General features: G+C 40.2%; 1 protein-coding gene across 4 annotated transcripts in view; it reads right to left on the bottom strand.

Annotated features, from left to right (window-relative positions):
- ULK4 (unc-51 like kinase 4) overlaps window positions 1-20,317 on the bottom strand; it is an 892,004-nt gene that overhangs the window by 603,968 nt on the left and 267,719 nt on the right. For all 4 annotated transcript variants that reach the window (XM_068236316.1, XM_068236318.1, XM_068236315.1 and 1 more), the window contains 2 exons: window positions 19,201-19,308; window positions 765-848 (listed from right to left, as the gene is read on the bottom strand). In XM_068236316.1, the coding sequence (XP_068092417.1) occupies window positions 765-848; window positions 19,201-19,308 (192 nt within the window). The remainder of the gene's footprint in view (window positions 1-764; window positions 849-19,200; window positions 19,309-20,317) is intronic.

The following is a 20,317-nucleotide window of genomic DNA, read 5'->3' as shown; positions in this document are numbered from 1 at the left end:
TTTAATGTTTTTCTTGTCTAGTATTAAGTCTTTGCGATGTTCTCACATTTACTGATCTGCAAGCTATAATCATGTCAAAAGAACAATGTTTATCAGGTTTCCTCTAGCCAAGGGAGGAATGCTTTTTGCCCTTGGCTGTGCCGAGAGCAGAAAACAATGTCAAGTGGGCTTTTATAGACTACTACAGCAATCTATTTATATGGTGATTACACATTATTCTCCTTAATTTGGGTTGGGCCGTGGGGACCCACATTTCAGCTATAAACAAATTCATGTTTTGAAGCAAATCTTTTTAAGAACACTTGAAAAGTGTGTAACTGAAAAGTAAAACTGTTGCTCTACTTTTGGAAAATCTGTACTTTTGAAGGCCTCGCAGGATTAGTTTGTCATACCACAGGCATCCACAACATGTGATTTCATTTTATGATTTCTGACATCGATGGACTTCTGTATGATTGAGGTCTATCGGAAGTCATTGCAGAAGAGCAGTAATAATCTACCGTAATATTCCGTCTCAGAAGAACATTTAGTTCCTGTGTCTTGGTTTGGCGTTAATTAACAACATGTTAATTCTAAGCTGTGGGGAAAAGTAGATTTATCTGTTTTTTCAATGCAGCGGCCCATTGCCTGCTTAGTGCTATTTAAATTCCAGAGCTATACTTACTTGACAGGATGCTGCACTGCTGCAGGCTACAGTTCTCACATAATGCTGGAGGGGTTATTACAGTGGAGGATTTCTAGAGAGGACAAGAAAGCAGACTTACCCCTTCCCGAAGGCACCTCATTAGCACAGTGTAAGCAGCCAAGGGAACCGTCCACATTTCTCTGGGGTGATCTTTTTTTCCCTCCTGTAATAAAATAGGATGAGTGATAAATCACTAGACTGCAGCTCTGCAGCAAATTGAAGACTAGCAATTATTAAACATAGTTTACAAAGTTTTCATTTGCATACATTAGTATGTGAACAACAATGCGAAAACATTTCATTATAGCACAACAGTATGCCTGCACATCAAAATTAACAATATGTGGCCCTAACTATACTACTTATTCATAAATGGGAAACTAACATTTTCAGACTATTTCTATGCTGATGACAAATAAACAAATGCTAATTGTTTTCTGTTTGCATTTATCCCATTCAATTACTATCCTTGACAGTTTTTACTATTACTATAACATTGCTGATGATATTTATTATAATCATTAAAAGTATTCTACTTTTGACTCGTCTTGAAATAGGATGGATATTTCCTGTTCAAACTTATGTAATTTTAACAATGACTTGTGTGCTGAAATAATGAAGCGGAATGTCATTACTGTCACATTCTACTAAACACTGTCCGTATTTCATTTTAGGGAATCATTCACCGAGAACCATTTGTACAACAAGGAGGGCATTCCATAACAACGGTGTCGTGTTTGTGAAAAACGGGCACCAGGGAAACTATTCTTACTTTTACAGATATTCTACTACTTACAAAGTTAATTATTTACAGTGTTCATTTTTGATAGTAAAATATCGATAAATGTTACCGCTAATTTACTACAGGTAATCCTACTCTCACACAAAGTCCTCTCCTCTGCCACCTCACCTTAAAGTGGACCTAAACCCAGGACTTCCTCTCTGCCCTAAAAGAAAAACAGCAGCATAATATCCAGGGCCGGTTTAAGCCACACGGGGGCCCTGGGCAAAAGTAACTTGGTGCCCCCCTATACCCCCCCCCCCAGCGAAGTCAGCCCCCAAACCGACTGCTTCCCCTCGTGGTCTCGCATAGACTTCTCCCATGGCCCCCGCACATTGTGTAGCTCAGCTGCCTTGTAATAACTCCCCTGTATCATCTGCTTCATCCTGTGCTTTGCCTTCAGCCCTGCTGCCTGTGTCTCCTCCACCCGCCACATGTTACGTGTAAATAACCTGCACAGGGTCATAGAGGCAGGCTGCGTGGCAGAAGAGGGAGCACGGGATGGAGCTGCTGCAGGGACAGGTAAGTTATTACAAGGCAGCTGGGTAGGGGTGTAACTACATCAGGCCCCTCTGCAGAGATTTGTTGGTGGACACCCCCCTTGGACCAGAACAGAGACATACCAGCAGAATCAATCAGTAAAGAAATTAAAAGTGTCGCCCAAGAAAGTCCCACAAAAGCTACGTATGCCATGTTCCAACAAGCTATTCAGTCAACTATTCAAACATTTAAAAAAAATCACCAGGATTGCACTTTTATTTAGCTTTCCTGTATGACAAGAAGACACAGCCAGCCAGCACTAGGGGAAGAAGGAAACAAAGGTGAATGAGGGAGGGCTGGTGCCAACCAAGAGTGCGTCTGAGCGTTTTTCAAATCAACAGTGATTTGGAAAGCACTTGGCTAATGTTACCCTGTGAGGGTGTTCTCACAGCAGCGTTGTGATTTTTTCAAAATCACAAACACACTGCATGTAGCATTTTTTGGAGCGATTCATTCAAAAATCGCTCTGAAAATCGTTTTACAAAAGTACACTCACAAATTGCTAGCCATTGCTATTGCGATATTGGCGTGTACTAGCCCAGAGAGAGGAGGAGTGGAGAGAAATTGAGAATAGCCTGAGATGGAGCAGAGCGCTCATCTGTATTGCAGTCCCACATCACACAGGGGCTACTTGCCTGTAATAGGACTCCTGTCCCTGCCAGTCTCTAACACAAGTCAGAAAGCAGCCCTCCTGGAGTCTAGGGACTGTCAAAAACTTTTCAACTTCTATAACACCTTATCCACACATGCAGTCATTATAACAATGGGGAGAGACAAGAGAGATGTTTGCCCATGGACTGTCCAGGCAAACTCTGCATCATGCTGTGTATATTTATCAGCTTGCCTACTCTCTAATTGCACTAAATCACTGAATGAAAGGCGGCCTGGGGGGAGATTGCCCCCCTTCCCTCCCTGGCCATTGTGGGCTACTTGCCTGTAATAGGACTCCTGTCCCTGCCAGTCTCTAACACAAGTCAGAAAGCAGCCCTCCTGGAGTCTAGGGACTGTCAAAAACTTTTCAACTTCTATAACACCTTATCCACACATGCAGTCATTATAACAATGGGGAGAGACAAGAGAGATGTTTGCCCATGGACTGTCCAGGCAAACTCTGCATCATGCTGTGTATATTTATCAGCTTGCCTACTCTCTAATTGCACTAAATCACTGAATGAAAGGCGGCCTGGGGGGAGATTGCCCCCCTTCCCTCCCTGGCCATTGTGGGCCTGCATGCCACTGCAGTTGAGCTGAACATGCAGGCATATGGGAACAGCCAGAACGACCACCTGGGGGGCCAAGCAGAGGTCAGAGGCCCTGGGGCATTTGCCATTTGCCTCTATGGTAGCGCTGGCTCTGAAAATATACTTTGCTAAAAAACATTTTGTTGTTACTGTGTACAGATGTCCTCAGAGATGGTGCAGAACTGTTCCTTCCTGGATTGCTGGAAGCACATACAGGGTTAAACCTCCTGTGTTTACATATGACCTCTGAACTGGGCACAGATTAGAGAGAGAGGTGTCAGCTCAAATTACAGTGATTTATTACCAGTAGATAAGGTTGAATTAGATACCCATTTATCTATTAATACAAACAGGCTGAGTTTTTCTGTGTTTTACTTGTCTTCTATCTATAAGTTTAGGTCCTCTCCCCTCCCTCTCCTGCACAAACCCCCTTCCTGAAGCCTAACCTTGGTTAGTGGCCCACAGCGTGACCAAGTGTCAGGAGACGCGAAACGGCCGTCGCTTAGCCACTCTTATACCCACCACCCACCTCCACTGGGATGACCCACCATCTTGAAGAAATGTAAGAGAACATTTTGCACATTTTATATGCTGTTTGGCAACTTTGAAATATGAAGAATTAACCATATGGTTACATTGTCACGATTTTTGAAATAAATCCAAGGACGGAAGGTGCATGCTCTTGTGATTCTTTGCATGCCATTTGAATGAACTTTCTTCTCTTTAAACAGCGGAGCACACGTCAGTGACATCAGTTTATATAGTGCAAAGTTGGTCTTCCAGTTTTATCCTGTGTAGTAACCATTGAAGGTACTTCGCATGCTTGTGGGATGTGCCACACTATTACATTTCATCTTATCTGCGCATATGTTTGACATTACAGTACTGAGCAAGTGCTGTTTTAGGCAGGTGTGAAAAATGTTTTCACAAACAGAAATTCACATTTTTATTCTTATACATATACATGGCGTGATTGCCCTTTGCCTTCAAACCAGTATCTGTTCTCACACATACACTTGCAAAAAGTCATAGATTTTGTAGGATTATGGTTAAGTAGATAATTAGCCAATTATACCAAGCATGCTCACATTAATTTCCTATGTAGGTTGAAATCCAGTCATTAACTGAAATAAAAATAACTGTGTAGGAGGCTTACAATGTAGTGTTGAAATGCCACTTCTACAAAAGTGAGGATGTGTAAGACAGCTTCATGACATAGGTCAAATACCATAGCAAGACTAAGCACAGAAAAATAAGACACTAGGTAGTTTCAAGGCAGACTGCATTTTTAAGATGTGCTGTTCTATCTCTTTGGGAAAGAAAGCTTGGTGTGATTTGCCATCTTAAAACAGAAGGTATTAGGTTTAATTCAGCTTTAAATGAACATCTGTGGTTACCCAACGCATCGCTACTGAATATGCAAATTATCTCTTTACGCACCTGAAGCCAGGCTTACATCGAGTACCCCTGGTGTATAGCAAGCCTATAGCTTTACATTTTACACAGCCACATCAATCCCACATGCAAAGAAAAAGAACAATGAAATGGTCTTCACTGAGGAACGTAGACAGTAGACACAGAGGTTGGGTAAAGAAACTTCAAAATCAAAGCACGTCTAGAAGATTAGGATTGGCTGAAACACATGGGACTCATTTACTCTCCAGAGAAATATGTCCAGAAGAGGTCTTCATGGAAAAAACCTCTATGGACACATGGCCAAGCGACTCAACTATGCATACAAACAGAAAAAATGAAGCACAACAAAATGGCATTCGGTGTTTAGGACTGATGAGCCAAAATTTGAAACATTGGGCTGTAACAGGAGGCAGTTGGTTCATCGAAGGGCTGGAGAGGGGTACAAAAATGAATGCCTGCAGGCTATAGTCAGTGGTGGCTCCAGCTTCAAAAAAAAAAAAAAATTGGGGGGGGGGGGGGTTATGCACAAAGGGGCACGATGGCTGGCTAGTGGGGCCCATTTGGGTGATAAAAGTCGATGTTTGTATCTGTATGGCAAGGTTTAAATTTTTTTGCCTTAGCGCAAGTTATAATATGAAGCTTAAAGGGAACCTGTACTGAGTACAATTATTTAAAATAAACACGAGGTAACTTCAAATGACAGTTTAACTGTGTGCTGACCAGGAAGCTGTTATGGGGTAATGGCCATTTTCAAAATAGAGGACGGAGAAATCCATAGATCACAGTGGACAAACTGGACACAGGAGAGGAGAATGAGATTGATAAATAGACTACACGGGAGGCAAGTATGACTTGTGCATGTTTATTTTGACTTTTAATTTTCAGTTCAGGTTTTATTTAACCACTTTACACCCGCCCGTACGAATTTCTCCGTCCCTTTTTCCATCCTTTAACCCCCAGGGACGGAGAAATCCGTACTTTCCGCGCTCCCGCCGCTGCCCGCGCTCCCGCTCGCTCTAGCGCGCACTCCCGCAGGTAAACACGCCGCCCGCCGCTCGCCCGGAGATCAATGAACGGGAAAATCCATTCCCGTTCGTTGATCTAAGCCCCGCAATGATCCGCTGCTTTTCCGCTAAGCAGCGCGATCATTGTGAAAAAAAGCAAAAAAAAACTTACCCAGCCTCCTAGTACTTCCGCTTACCCAGCCTCCTAGTCGCATTAAACAAAAAGTTACTGTTGCCATCTTGTGGCCAAATAGTAAAACTAAACCCTAAATATTTTTCACATACAAATGAATTACTTATACACAAAAAATTAACTCATTACCTCCCACACTCCCCATTTTTTTTTTTTGTAATAAAAAAATAAAAAATTTACAATGAAAAAAAATACATAAATAGTTACCTTAGGGACTGAACTTTTTAAATATTTATGTCAGGAGGGTACAACACTGTTACTTTATGAACTATGGGCTTGTAATTAGGGATGGACGCAAAACTGAAAAAATGCACTTTTATTTCCAAATAAAATATTGGCGCCAAACATTGTGATAGGGACATAATTTAAACGGTTTTATAACCGGGACAAAAGGGCAAATAAATTTCATGGGTTTTAATTACAGTAGCATGCATTATTTAAAAACTATAATGGCCGAAAACTGAAAAATAATTAATTTTTTCCCACATTTTTCCTATTTTCCCATTAAAACACATTTAGAATAAAATAACTCTTGGCATAATGTCCCACTTAAAGAAAGCCTAATTGGTGGCGGAAAAAACAAGATATAGTTCATTTCATTGTGATAAGTAATGATAAAGTTATAGACGAATGAATGGAAGGAGCGCTGAAAGGTGAAAATTGCTCTGGTGCTCAGGGGGTAAAACCCCTCAGTGGTGAAGTGGTTAACAGCAATGATAGGAATCAAATGTAAACATCACTAACGGAGGCTTTTGAGCAGAGAAGATTGTCCAAATGATGGTGCTGTTATTGAAGAAAGGTTAACAACAGATGTACTTGGCTAGTTTGCTAGCATGCTTTAATCCTTACTTGCTAGCAAGCTGCTCCTGTGTGGACAGATCTCAGACAAATTATTCCAGCCTCCAGCCTGTGTCTCACAACTCTACAAGCCAGGGGTGAGAGAAGCAGCAGGTGGGAGAGAAACACCGTGTGTGTAATTCTTTATCTTAGTAGCTAAGCATTGCTGGAGAGAAGAGCTTGTATTTTACAGACAGGAACTTTTGAATCGGGATTATGATTCAAAATTCCGTCTGTAAAGTATAAGCTCTACTTTATTGGCTACTGTAAAGTAAAAACAGTAATGCAGCTTGTAAGTCTTCTTCAGACTCTATTCCTGTTGATTGTTGTTAGAACATGCGGTCAGAGGAAGGAAGAGACAACTTGCTTTTTTACAAATATAAGTATCATCCAGATTCATTAATTACAAGATATCTTGCAAGGATTGTGAGGTATTTTTTGGCAAATAGATAAAGACTATTGGTTTACTTAACGCTTCCATGGACAGGCTGACATGGAGAGTTTTTTACACACCCTATCCTGATCACTGTACGCTGCTGGAGCCTGGAAACAGTTGACTGTTTGTAACTGAGCGGGGGGGCACAGTGATCGCCGAGGGGGGCCCATGCCCCAGAATGCCCCGGTGTAGTGCCGCCCATGGCTATAGTTATACATGGCCGAGGTTCCTTCAAATTTGGGGATGCTATTCTAAAATGTATTAGAGGATTTGGCAGGGATAAATGGCGTCATTAATGCTCAGAAATTTGGATGGTAAATATGATGCAAACAATTTTGTTCTCTCCTACTGCAATCATGCCCATCCAACACTGGACATTAAGGGCTCTTTCACACCAAGACGTTGCGTTAGATGTGACGTTAAAGTCGCATAACGTGCCCCTAACGCAACGCATGTTTGCTTTGAAGTTGGACGTTACATTGATCTGCGTTATGAGTCTCTTGATGTGTACGTGATGCATACTTTTTGACACATGCGGATCGAACGAAAACGGCGCATGCAGGAAATAAAAAAAAAGAAAAACATTACTGAGCATGTGCAAACAGTCTAACTCAGCCAAATACGAGTATAACGCACAGCATGCTGCACTTTCATTTACCGTGCTGCGTTATACTCCAACGCAACGTGGGCACTGTGAACAGCCCATTGATTTATTATTCCTGTGAGTTGGGCTGCGTTACAGGCTGCTGTAACGTGGGGCTTTAACGTCCCACTGTGAAAGCAGCCTAAAGGATAACTGAAGTGAGAGGGACATGGAGGTTGTCATATTTATTTCCTCTTAAGCAATACCTGTTGCCTGCCTATCCTGGTGATCCTCTGCCTCTAATACTTTAAGCCATAGACCCTGAACAAGCATGCAGCAGATCAGGTGTATCGGACGACATTGTTAGGTCTGACAAGATTAGCTACATGCTTGTTTCTTGTGCGGTTCAGACACTACTGCAGCCAAATAGACCAGCAGGGCTGCCAGGCAACTGGTATTGTTTAAAAAGGAAATACATAAGGCAGCCTCCATAGTCTTCTCTCTTCAGTTGTTCTCTAAGCTGACATTTCACAGCTGCCTGTTGGTGTTCCACAGGGTTCCTTTCTAGGACTCCTCTTCTCCATATCCAGTCACAGTCTAAGAAAAAGTATATGGTCATTGAGTTTTCAGCATCATCTACATGATTATAATATCCAAATCTGTCAGTTAGTGAGCTCTACACTATTATGTTGAATCCCGCACTGTCTGTCTGCTGTTTTTGCATTCATGTCATCCCATTTCCTAAAGGGCTCGTTCACACTAAGAGCGATTTAGCTCTTTTTTTTAGCGTTGGTGATTTTAAAAATTGCCTTAAAAGCGCTAGTGCAATTCTAGCTTATGTGAATGTTCTCATCCAATCGCAAACGCGGCACCATTTTCTGAGCGTTTGTGATTCAATAGGAAGTATAGGGAAATCGCAGAGCGCTTTGAATTGCGATTTCTGAAGCACTTTAATGAATAAATATTTATTATTTAAGTATTTAATAAGTATTTATTCATTTTCGGGGCAAAGAGTTCACTTTGTGACTGACGTCAGGAACTGAAAAAAAAAAACATTGCCCCACAAAAGCGCTTAGAAAAGCGCATTTCTAAGCAAAAATTGCTCAGAAAGCGCTTGTGAAAGTGCTTCAAAAAAACTCCTATAAATATTGCTCAACAATAGCGCTAGTGATTTATGTGAACAAGGCCTCAAACTTATGAGTAAAACAACTTTTCTTTCATCTTCCTTGCTTGTAGTCACTATAAACGTAGAGGACACCCCAATAACCCCTTTTTGGCGAAAGCTATCATGTATGCCTTATTATACCTTATTAATAGGGATGTACAAGAAAGAAATAGAGCAAAACCAACAAAAAAAAAACAAAAAAAAACAAGTTGGTTGCCATATATAGACAAGACACAAAATTTATATCATGCTTTTCTCCTGGCGGACTCAAAGTGCCAGAGCTGCAGGCACTAGGAGGCGCTCTATAAGCAGTAGCAGTGTTAGGGAGACTTGCCCAACTGAATAGGTGCTGGCTTACTGAGCCAAGATTCGAACCCAGGTCACCTGTTTCAGAGGCAGAGCCCTTAACCTCCCTGGCGGTATGATTATTTCCAGATTTTAGGGTTTTTTCTGAACGTTTCAGACCCTAAAACCAGGAAACAAATCATGCTGCCAGAATGCCTGCAGCAGCCCCTGCTCTCACTCACCTCCCTGGGCTCCGGTGCTGCAATTTTCCCTCCCTCCTCCAGGTGGTGCTGTAACTATGTAGTGAGATCACTGACGGCGATCTCACCAGAGTGATTCAGAGCCTTTGTGGATAGGAAGTAGAATGGCTGCCTGCGTCCATTCTGAGTAAAACCCCCCGCTGTGCCCCATTGCTCTGCATTGAGCTCCCGGTGGCTAGCCCAAACGTAGCTCAGGTTACCGCCAGGGAGGTTAAAGTGCACCTAAACTGAGAGGGATAGGGATGTTTCCTTTTAAACAATACCAGTTGCCTGGCAGTCCTGCTGATCTCTTAGGTTGCAGTAGTGGCTGAATCACACAGCTGAAACAAGCATGCAGCTAATCCAGTCTGACTTCAGTCAGAGCACCTGATTTGCATGCTTGTTTAGGGGCAGTGGCTAAAAGTATTAGAGACACAGGATCAAAAGGAAAGTCAGGCAACTGGTATTATTTTAAAAGAAAAAATCCATATCCTTCTCAGTTTAGGTTCCCTTTACCCAGTACACTATCCAGCCATATACTAACAAAGTAAAAAGAAAATGTATCCATACAGTCTCCAAAGTGACTCATCTGAGCTTATAACTCCAGAAGTATTGTATGTTTATTGAAGGAACGTATCTCATAGACAAAGACAATTAAAATATAAATATAATGCTACACAATGGGTACTCCGCACGTCTTCAAATATATGACCATGAATGTAAATAGTAATAATTGTACTATGACACACTATGGGTTAAGTTAACAACACCATATAAGCATTGTTTCTTGCAACCAGAGCAACAAGACCCCCCCCCCCCCCCCCCAAAAAAAAATATGCCTCCAGAATCTGTATTGGCCAAAGCTCCAGCAAATAGATCAACAATACACAAAAATAGCAATGTATGAAAAAAGGCAATCTTACCCAATTGTAGCAATGACATGCAAATATTCAGATTTTATGCAAATGTATGTTAATTTTATGCAATCAATTTAAGCCTGGGTGGGACTTCATTGGTCCATTTTCAAGCTGCATATATTTGCATAAAAATTACATAAATTTGCATGAACTCAAACATTTGCATATCATTTATCATCCCTACCCAATTGCCAGTAGTGCAGTAAATAGATGTGCCTGTCCAAGAAGGCAGGCAGGGCATGGTGGGGACAGGCATATTTATTACTTTTCCCGTTTTAGATGTTTGCCGTGGCAGAGGGGTTTACATGTCTCCGCCTCTGGCCACTGCAATCCACATCATTCTAATGCCTTCTCCTTCCGACTTTGAGGCTAGGTGCACACTTAATAGAAACGCTAGCGTTTGCGGAAAACGCCACTAATGGAAGTCTATGGGCTGCAGGAAAAAACGCATATAAAAAATGCATATGCGTTTTGTATGCGTGAGTTTTTTTAAATGCTGGTTTTGTTGCATAATATGCAAAAACGCACATAAAGAAAGTCAAAGGAAAAGTAATGGTATGCATTTTTCATGCGTTTTACATGCGATTTTTTTCATTGTTTTGTGATGTATTTCTGCTTCCTGTTGTCTTCCTTGTTATTTGCATAAAACGCAATAGTAAAACGCTTGAAAAATGCATCTGCAGTGAAAAAAAAGGGTAAAGCAAAAATACAGTAAAAATGCAACAAAAATGCACACAAAAAAAACGCACATGACATAAAACGCAACCATTCACGTTATGTTATATGTGCACCTACCCTGAAGGAGGAAGGATTGTTAATGGAATGAGACATGGGACATATCAGCCAGAGGCGACGGCAAGGGTGAAATAAACACGCCCGCTGAGGTCTGCAGCTGTAAAACATCTGTTTCATATCTGTTTCATAACAAGTACTCAGAAGCTCATCTCTACTTATTAGCTATATCGCACTACTTCCATCTAAAAAATAATATATCTCAAATGTACTCCTCCTTTACACAGGAGGCTATGCTTGTGCATACCCTAACCCAGTGATGGCTAACCTTGGCACTCCAGCTGTGGTGGAACTATAAGTCCTATGAGGCATTGCAATACTCTGACAGCTTTAAGCATAACTCGGGTAGGCAGAGGCATGATGGGCTTTGTAGTTTTGTCACAGCTGGAGTGCCAAGGTTAGCCATCACTGTCCTAATCCTATCCGCTAAAAAAAATGGCATCTCTTAAATCCCTACTGAACTCCGCCACTCTTCTCATCTACCTCTCCTAACATTCTGCTAATGCTGGTCCTTTTTGTTAGCCCCTCCACTGGCTGCAAATCACCCAGATCATCTAGTTCAAACTCCTTACCCTCTATTACGAGATTCTCCACACGTTTTCCCCTCTTAATCACCACCTAGTAACCTTCCGTAATCTCTGTTTTAGTACCGCCTCTCTTTTGTGCATCCTGGACTTCTCATCAGAATGACTACGCCTTTGGAATGCTACTGCACCCCTTACCCACAATATTCTAAGCCTTGAAACCTTCAAATACACTCTTATGCTGGGAATTTTTCAGCAGATTTGCTGTCCGATCGATTTTCATATCGATTTCCATTCACTTCTATAAGAATGTGATCAGAAAAAACGATCGAAAATCAGTTCTGACATGCCGAAAATTATCTATCGAACCAAATATCTGCAAAAAAAAATCTCATGGTGTATTCCCAGCATTAAAACAAACCCCTTGAGACAAACCACAAATAATAATATCCCTTCACAGATATATTTACATCTGGATCAGATGTCAAGACTCCTTGCCTCTTGCCTCCTCCACTAGCCTATTTGTCTCCTTACCTGGAGTTCTCACCCAAGCTCCTTCTAGAATGTAAGCTTGCAAGGGCAACATCCTCTCTAGTGTTTTTCATTTCTATAGTAATTATTTTATATGCCTGTATTGTTGCAGGTTTTCACACCACACGTAAACTATGTATGTATTTTGTACTTGTATTACATGCATGAATCAGAGGTGTGGAAAAATGTGGGCGCTTGGAAATAGCAGATAGTAGAATATCAGTATTTTAATAAGATAAAATGACAGTGGTATTTTTCGTTAGTAAAATATAAGTATATATTACTGATATTTTACTACAGCAAAACCTAACCCTATTTTCACACAGAACCCTCCTTCTATGATACCCATTCTTAACAACGCTGCCTGAATGCCCAACCTTATCCCTACCAGCTAACCTTAACCACCCCCCACACCTAATCTTAAAGGTAACCTAGACTGAGAAGAATGTGTTTTTCCTTTTACAATAATACCAGTTTCCTGACTCACCTGCTGATCCGGTGTCTCTAATACTTTTAGCCAGAGACCCTCAACAAGCATGCAGGTCAGGTGCTCTGACTGAAGTCAGACTGGATTAGCTGCATGCTTGTTTCAGGTCTGTGATTCAGCCACCATTGCAGCCTAAGAAATCAGCAGGACTGCCAGGCAACTGGTATTGTTTAAAAGGAAACATCCATTTTCCGCTCAGTTAAGGTTCCCTTTAACCGGCCCCTACGCCTAACCTTAACCACCACCACCCCCATGGCTAATCTTAACTCCTCCCCATGCCTAGCATCGGCCACCCCCTGCATGCCTCACCTTAACCAGGATTCTAGTATTTAGCAAACTCCAAAAAATGCAGATCTCACCTAAACTTAAAGTGAACCTCCAGACTAAAAATCTACTCAGCAGCACTGAAAAGGCTTGGTGTTTCTTTAACAGTTTTACAGCATCAGAACCTTATTTTTAGCTGCACAAAAGCTTAAGCTCCACCCCATCAAAGAAAACTGCCCGGGCTTTTTTCCCTGATGCTGTGCAAAGCATGATGGGATTTCCTATGTTGTTATTCACGTTGCCTAGCAACTGGGAGGGGTGATCAGGACACAGGACAGTTGAAACTGTGTCTCATGCTCCCTGTCACCTCCTTTCAACCAAAACTATGGTTGCCCTCATGAAATCAAACATTGGCCTGTTCTTTTAAAACAGAGAGAGATTCTATGACCTATCTATTTTAATGAACATAACTAATGTAACTTAATGACAGTATGTTTGTTTAGGCTGAAGTTCCTCTTTAAAAGATTTATCTTATGTGTCACCATGATGATTTCCTAACTCTTCTTTGCCAAAACAATATTCAAAAATAGCAATTAGAAGATGAAAATATACCAAATCTTAACAAAGAGTATAACAACTGAGTAGCTAGCCCAGAGAAATATTTCACGCTGTGAAACGCAGGGCGCCATCCAATGATTTCACAGATACAAATGACAGGATCATTATCTCTGGAGCAATTCTTGCCAAACACTGACAGAAGTTAATGCTTTTCTGCTAAACTTGAAATGAGCGCTGCCAGTCTAGAGTTACCTTATATTGAGCAAAATACTTCACTGAAGCGGCAGCTTGTGCCATTCAATTCTTAATCGACCTTTCTAGCTTAATCTAATTCAAAGTCAAACTCGGAACAAAGCAATTAGCACACAACTTCCTCATAGAGCTGATTTAAAAAAAAATCTGCATAATTGAACAGTTAACAGATATGATTGTGGAACAATAAACAATGATGTAAAGTACCGTAGAACTAAGGCCACACAACTGCATAAACATTTCAGTACATATAAGCAAAACATTTTAACCATCAAAATATTTGACTTTTTTTATAACTCTAGTTGTGATCCACACATCAATGTTATTTTATACTGTATACATCCTTATCTCTGGGACTTTTTGTGTCACTACACAAAATAAGTGTTCAACAGCATGTAAATATATGCCACAGCAATTGAGACAATTTTCTGTTCTGTGTTGAACTGCAACAACAAATACAACTGTACGAAATGTAGAACACATGGCACTGTTACTAGACAGGTTTAAATCCACTTCAGTAAGCACTCTTTGTCTCGCAAAAGGATGCTCTTTCTACATAATTGTCGCTGTGGTAATCTATTCCCACCAGTGTGATCCAATTTTTATGAAACATAGCACCATTTTGGTGTAATTGCGTTTTTGTCCAATACAACAGAACAGCATTTTGTAGAGCACCACAATTTACAAGGCAGAAAAAGAGAATAAATGTGTGAGTTTTTCACCTGCGATTTCTAGTGTTACAGATTTCCCAGAAAGCTCATGATGATCCAGAGCTCCTAGGAGTGTGTAAGGTGCTGAAAGGGATCAAAAAGTCTCCTTACTAAAATTATTTGTAAAACAGAATTTTGCCATCTTAAAACAGAAGGAATTTGCGATTATTCAGGTTGGAGTGAGTATCTGTGATTTCTAGTGAGAACCAAGCCTAAAGGGACTGCTGTACACATTCATGTATACCGTTTCTCTTATTGTGCAATTAAGATATGTTGGTTGCCTAGTCATGCCGGTAATGCTATGTAACCATGTTACCCAGTCTGCCAAGACTCACAGCACTCACATTAAGGCCATAAGTATCTGAGCACCTTCACAGTCTTCTGCATTTCAACCACTAAATATAAAAAAGTATAGTACATTACCTGTGGGGCAAATCTACATCTCATATATGTGTTTTTGCATTTTAAATTATACAGTTTTATGCTATAGTGCCCCTTTAAAGGAATACTATCGATTCACATATTTTTTTTCAATTGACACAGGAATTGTTTGGGAAGTGCTGCTAAGTACTGGTGTATACATTTTAGTAGCAACTTCTTTGTTTACTGTTAGCAAAATACTTTCAAAGTTTACTGACGCCAAAACTGACGGCTGACTGATCCATGAGGAGAGGGGAAATTCCCCTCACACTTGATCAGTTAACTCTATGTGTAGCTCTGTGTGTGACAGAGAGAGAGAGAGCTCCCAACAGCTGCAGCTCCTGTGTCCTGTGTTTCTAACTGAAGTGTCTGAAGAGAGCAGAGGAAATGCAACTAATTGTCACAGCTTTTCATACTGTTCTTGCTTTCAGAGTTTGATATGTTTGATATTTGCTTTCTGTAGTCTGATATGCAACTCTGACTGTGCATTGAAGCAGACACGCCTTCTGCAATTGATTTGTCCCAATATAGCTAAATCCTACCCTCAAATTACAGTGTGTGCCTCTGATATTTAACATGAAAAGTAGGAAAATGTTTACACAGCTACTTAGACATTATTTGCACACTGTCATTTTAGAACACTTGGGTATTGATAGTATTCCTTTAAGAACAATTTTTACTTTAACGCTTACAGCTTTCACTGTCAAGAAGTCAGGCTATCACAATACAACCACTAAATAGGCACTGTGCACCCTCCCCCCAGTCGAGAGCCTAAGGTTGGAATAGTCCATGAACAATACACTGAAGTAGGCAGGTCTGTGTTGTATTAAACCCCTCCTTTCGCATTCAAGTGGAATATATGAAGCATTTACAAGTAGTATTTAACATTTGTTATGCATAGTAGAAATGATGTATCCAAATTTTAGTAGAAGCCCTAAATTGTACAGCATCTTCTGCTCATGGCACACTGTTTATACAAGCTGAAATGTACCACTGTTTAGACTGCTTCCTCTTCTATTTTATGCAAGAAAGCAGTGTAGCACATTTGCTAACGCTGCACCAGTTATAGGAGACTGTAGTAATACCGGTTATCATAACTATTCCACAGATAGAGGTTTTGTTATATTGAAGTCATCAGGAAAGCCTACCTCTGCAACTGGTGCTCCACACTTTCCTGTGTTCTGACATATGGGACAAGCTGAGCAGAAAGTTACTGTCAGGAGACCAAAGACTTTCTGTACAGCAGAAACTTCAGTTGCTGTCTGAGAAATACATCACTTATTGATCTACCTTACCCCACCACACAAGGATATGTTCTTATGCCACTTACAAAAGAAAAAAATTACAAGAAATAGAGAAAAGCTATTTGAAACAAAAGGAAACCAACACTCCATTCTGTAAAAATAACATTTTCTCAAACAAAAAAATTAGCTTCATCCAGAGTTATAGATTATGAAAGGCCTGTTCATGCCACTGCATTCGCCGACACAAAACAAAATATGCTTATGGTGTAATGACAGTTGAATTTATGCAAAGTGCATCTAAACTGCATCTATACTGTGTTTGGAAGGACAATGCTAAATTTTGTAAAGAGCAACCTTCTGAAGTATTTTTTGGTTCACCATATACAGTAGATAAATGGTCAGTCCCATACATAAAGGAATGAAAAGGTAACTTCATACTTCTATTAATCAGGTATTAATGCTAACACCCAGAGATGTTCTTCTAACGGGGTGTTCCCTTCACCATGTGTACAGCTATAAAATGTCACTGAACATGTTGTGTAGGGAACACACTGTAGGGAGGACATCTATAGCTCACCTCTGGGTGTTACCATAATACAGGGTTGTTAAAAGCGTGGGGTACGGCTTGTGTGCTTACATGTAAGTGACGATAGAGTGACGATCACTTACATTTTGACAAATTTAGATTTCTGAATACATATTGGATTATTTCGATAATTAGACTGAATCTGACTTATTGATATATTTGTATATCCAACAAATACGGATAGCCAGTGAAATGTTAAAGTGACTAAAAATCTACTCAGCAGAACTGAAAATGCTTGGTGTTTTTCTTACCAAAGCATCATATTTAGCTGCATTTTTAGCTAAGCTCCACCCATCAAAGAAAAAAGCCCGAGCTTTTTTTCCCTGATGCTGTGCAGAGCATGATGGGATTTCCTATGTTGTTGTTCATGTTGCCTAGCAACTGGGAGAGGTGCTCAGGACACAGGACAGTTGAAACTGTGTCTCACGCTCCGTGTCACCTCCTTTCAACCAAAAAGATGGCTGCCATCATAAAATCAAACATGTGCCTGTTCTTTTAAAACAGGGTGGGTAAGAGATTATATTACCTAGCTATTTTAATTAACATAACTAATGTAACTTAATGACAGTATGGTTGTTTAGGCTGGAGTTCCTCTTTAAGAATTATGTGTTGATGCACATTTTTAAGCTAATTATTGCACCTGGAAATAGACCAATAAAAATGCAGCAGCTACAGCCATTTATTGGTGCATTTTAAAGCTGGATACATTTCCAAACAATTTGAATTACTTCAGAATTACAAGCATCTCATTATCTATCTCTACTAACAAATATTGGCCCCTGAAGAAGTGGATTTAGGCCTGAAAAATGCCCTCGGCATTGAATACCGATGTACAGTTATTAATCAATAAAGAAACTGGATGCATATTATTGATAGAATTATTAAATGATATTGTAATCTAAAGGAAATACACATCGTTATGGATGTTATGTTGCTTTTATGTGGAGAACACTCATTTCGAGATGTACATCAAAAGTTATGTTTTGCACATGTAATACTAGCTACACATGCTAATTTCATTCCTTCTTCAAACCAATAATAGTGTCAAGTGAATTTTGACCTGCAATTCTATACTGCCCAAGTTCAGTTGTAGTTTTCTTTAGCCCCCTCCTGACCGCCTAACGCCAATCGGAGGGAGGGTGGCAGCCCCAGGACCACCTAATGCTGATCGGCATCAAGTCCTGGAGGGGGGGGGGGGGGGGGTAGATTAGCAGGAAAAGCTTGCGTGCATGTGCGATTGTTCCCTGTCGAGACTTTGTGTTCAGCCTGCCAACCGCACACACTAAGTTGTATGGCCGTGCAGCACACTGTTAAAGATGCAGTGTGCTGAATTGTAAAAAATGGCCTGCCTGGTCACTAGGGGGGTGTAAGCCTGTGGTCCTTAACTGATTAATACAAGAACTATTACTGGCGAGGCCTCTGTGCTGCTCTTTTTTGGGTACTTTATATGAATTATATGATTTTATATGAATTATTATATGAATAATTAATTATATTGTATGAATTTATATGATTTTTTTTAACAGTGCACGTTTAAAAAATAAAGCCAAGTGATTTGCTGAATCTCTTTGGTTCTCCATCTTTGCTGCCCAACCCATTGTCTAGCAGTCAAATAATCCAAATTTAAAGGGGCACTACAGCGAAAAAAACTGTAAAATTTAAAATATCTGCAAACATATACAACTATGAAGTAGGTTTCTTCCAGAATAAAATGAGCCATAAATTCATTTTCTCCTATAATACTGTCAATTACAGTAGGCAGTAGAAATCTGACAGAAGTGACAGGTTTTGGACTAGTCCATCTCTTCATTGGTGATTCTCAGCAAGGCTTTTATTCTTTATAAAGATATTCCCTAAAAAGGATTTAAACAATGATGCTGGCCAGCCTCCCTGCTCCCTACACAGTTTTTTGGCAGTTGGACAGAGCAACTGCCATTCACTAAGTGCTTTTGAAAATAAATATATCCCTGAGAATCCCTTATAAAGAGATGGACTAGTCCAAAACCTGTCACTTCTGTCAGATTTCTACTACCTACTGTAAGTGACAGCAACATAGGAGAAAAGTAATTTATGGCTCATTTTACTCTGGAAAAAATGTACTTCTTATTTGTATATGTTTGCACATTTTTAAAATTTTACAGTTTTTCGCTGTAGTGCCCCTTTAAGAAAACAGTGGGTCAGTTGCAAGCATAATTTGCTCTTCTGTTGAAATATCGACATTTGTTCAAACCATGCATAGGCCTCTTGCACACTGCACGCGATTCAGATTCAGATTCCGCTTTTTAATCAGTTTTTACATCCGATTCAGATTCTGATTTGCAGTTTGCTCCCTGCACACTGCAAATCGGAATCTGAATCGGATGTAAAAACTGATTAAAAAGCGGAATCTGAATCGGAATCGCGTGCAGTGTGCAAGAGGCCATAATCGGTTTTATGCCAATGATTAAATGACTCTGCAGTCTGAAAATGGTGGTGATCACAGAAATCTAAATGAAAAAGCTTGAACTTACCTGAACAGCAATAGTGTACATGAGTTCTCCGAGAGAAGGCAAGAGGCATTGTTTTAGCTTGCTGTTCCTGAAATTGTCTCTAATCAGCTCAGTCAGCACGGTGATTGCCTGCAGAGATATTAAACGTTTGCATAAATTAACAGAAAATAGCAACATTAAATTAACCTGCATGACAGCATTTATAAGTCAAGACTACAGGTTATAACTTTATGCTTGGAAATGGCATAACACATATACCAAACACATGCATTTATTAATTCAAAATAAGCCTTGTAAAAATATATCAAATGTGAATTGACTGTCAGACTGTATTCTAATAAATACAACCAATCACAATAACAGTACACTAGGCTGAAGATGTGTTAAAAGAATAAAATTGGTTTTAATCTTTCTTCATGTGAAGCATTCAAAATAGAACTGATCAATAATGTAAATGTATTATATTCGTAACCTTCTAATAAGGAGATATGAGGCAACCACAATTTTGTCAAAAAACATGTAGAGCAGTGGTCCTCAAACTAAGGCCCGCGGGCCGAATGTGGCCCCCTAAGGCTTTCTTACCGGCCCCCCACACAGAAAATGTATTGCTTATAAAAGCAGTCAGCTACATCTTTAAATATTGGTGGTCCACATATGGAATAGCAGTGCAGCACCCCCCATCCACATGGAAGCCAGAAAGCAGAAATTTTGCTGGTTTCCAATCCAATTCCACATCAGGTGACACTGCTGTCCAATTGGCTTGCAGATTGTCACCTGGGTATGCTTCACTGTCTGGTCCGCAAAGACTTCTACATCATTTTATGTTTACTCCGGCCCCCCAGCGGTCTGAAGTATGTTGACCCGGCCCTCAACCCAAAATGTTTGGGGACCCCTGATGTAGAGCATAAGGTCTTGTCCGTAGCACCTGAATGTCCAGACATGAGTTAGCACAAATCTGTCATTTTCCTTCACCTAAACTGCACATTATTTGCAAGAAACATTGGGCCATATCCTATAAACTTTTCTCTTAAATTTTCTCCAAGGAGATAATTTTTCATCTCACGGTCTCTAAAAAATATTTTTTCAGTTCTTAGCAATTGAAAAAAGGACCAAATAGTAGTTAAAAGGGTAATGTCTA

Source organism: Hyperolius riggenbachi, chromosome 5, assembly GCF_040937935.1.
Source record: "Hyperolius riggenbachi isolate aHypRig1 chromosome 5, aHypRig1.pri, whole genome shotgun sequence".
Classification (NCBI taxonomy): Eukaryota; Metazoa; Chordata; class Amphibia; order Anura; family Hyperoliidae; genus Hyperolius; species Hyperolius riggenbachi.
Note: the sequence above shows the minus strand (reverse complement) of the source record. Positions and strands in the feature narration are given on the sequence as shown.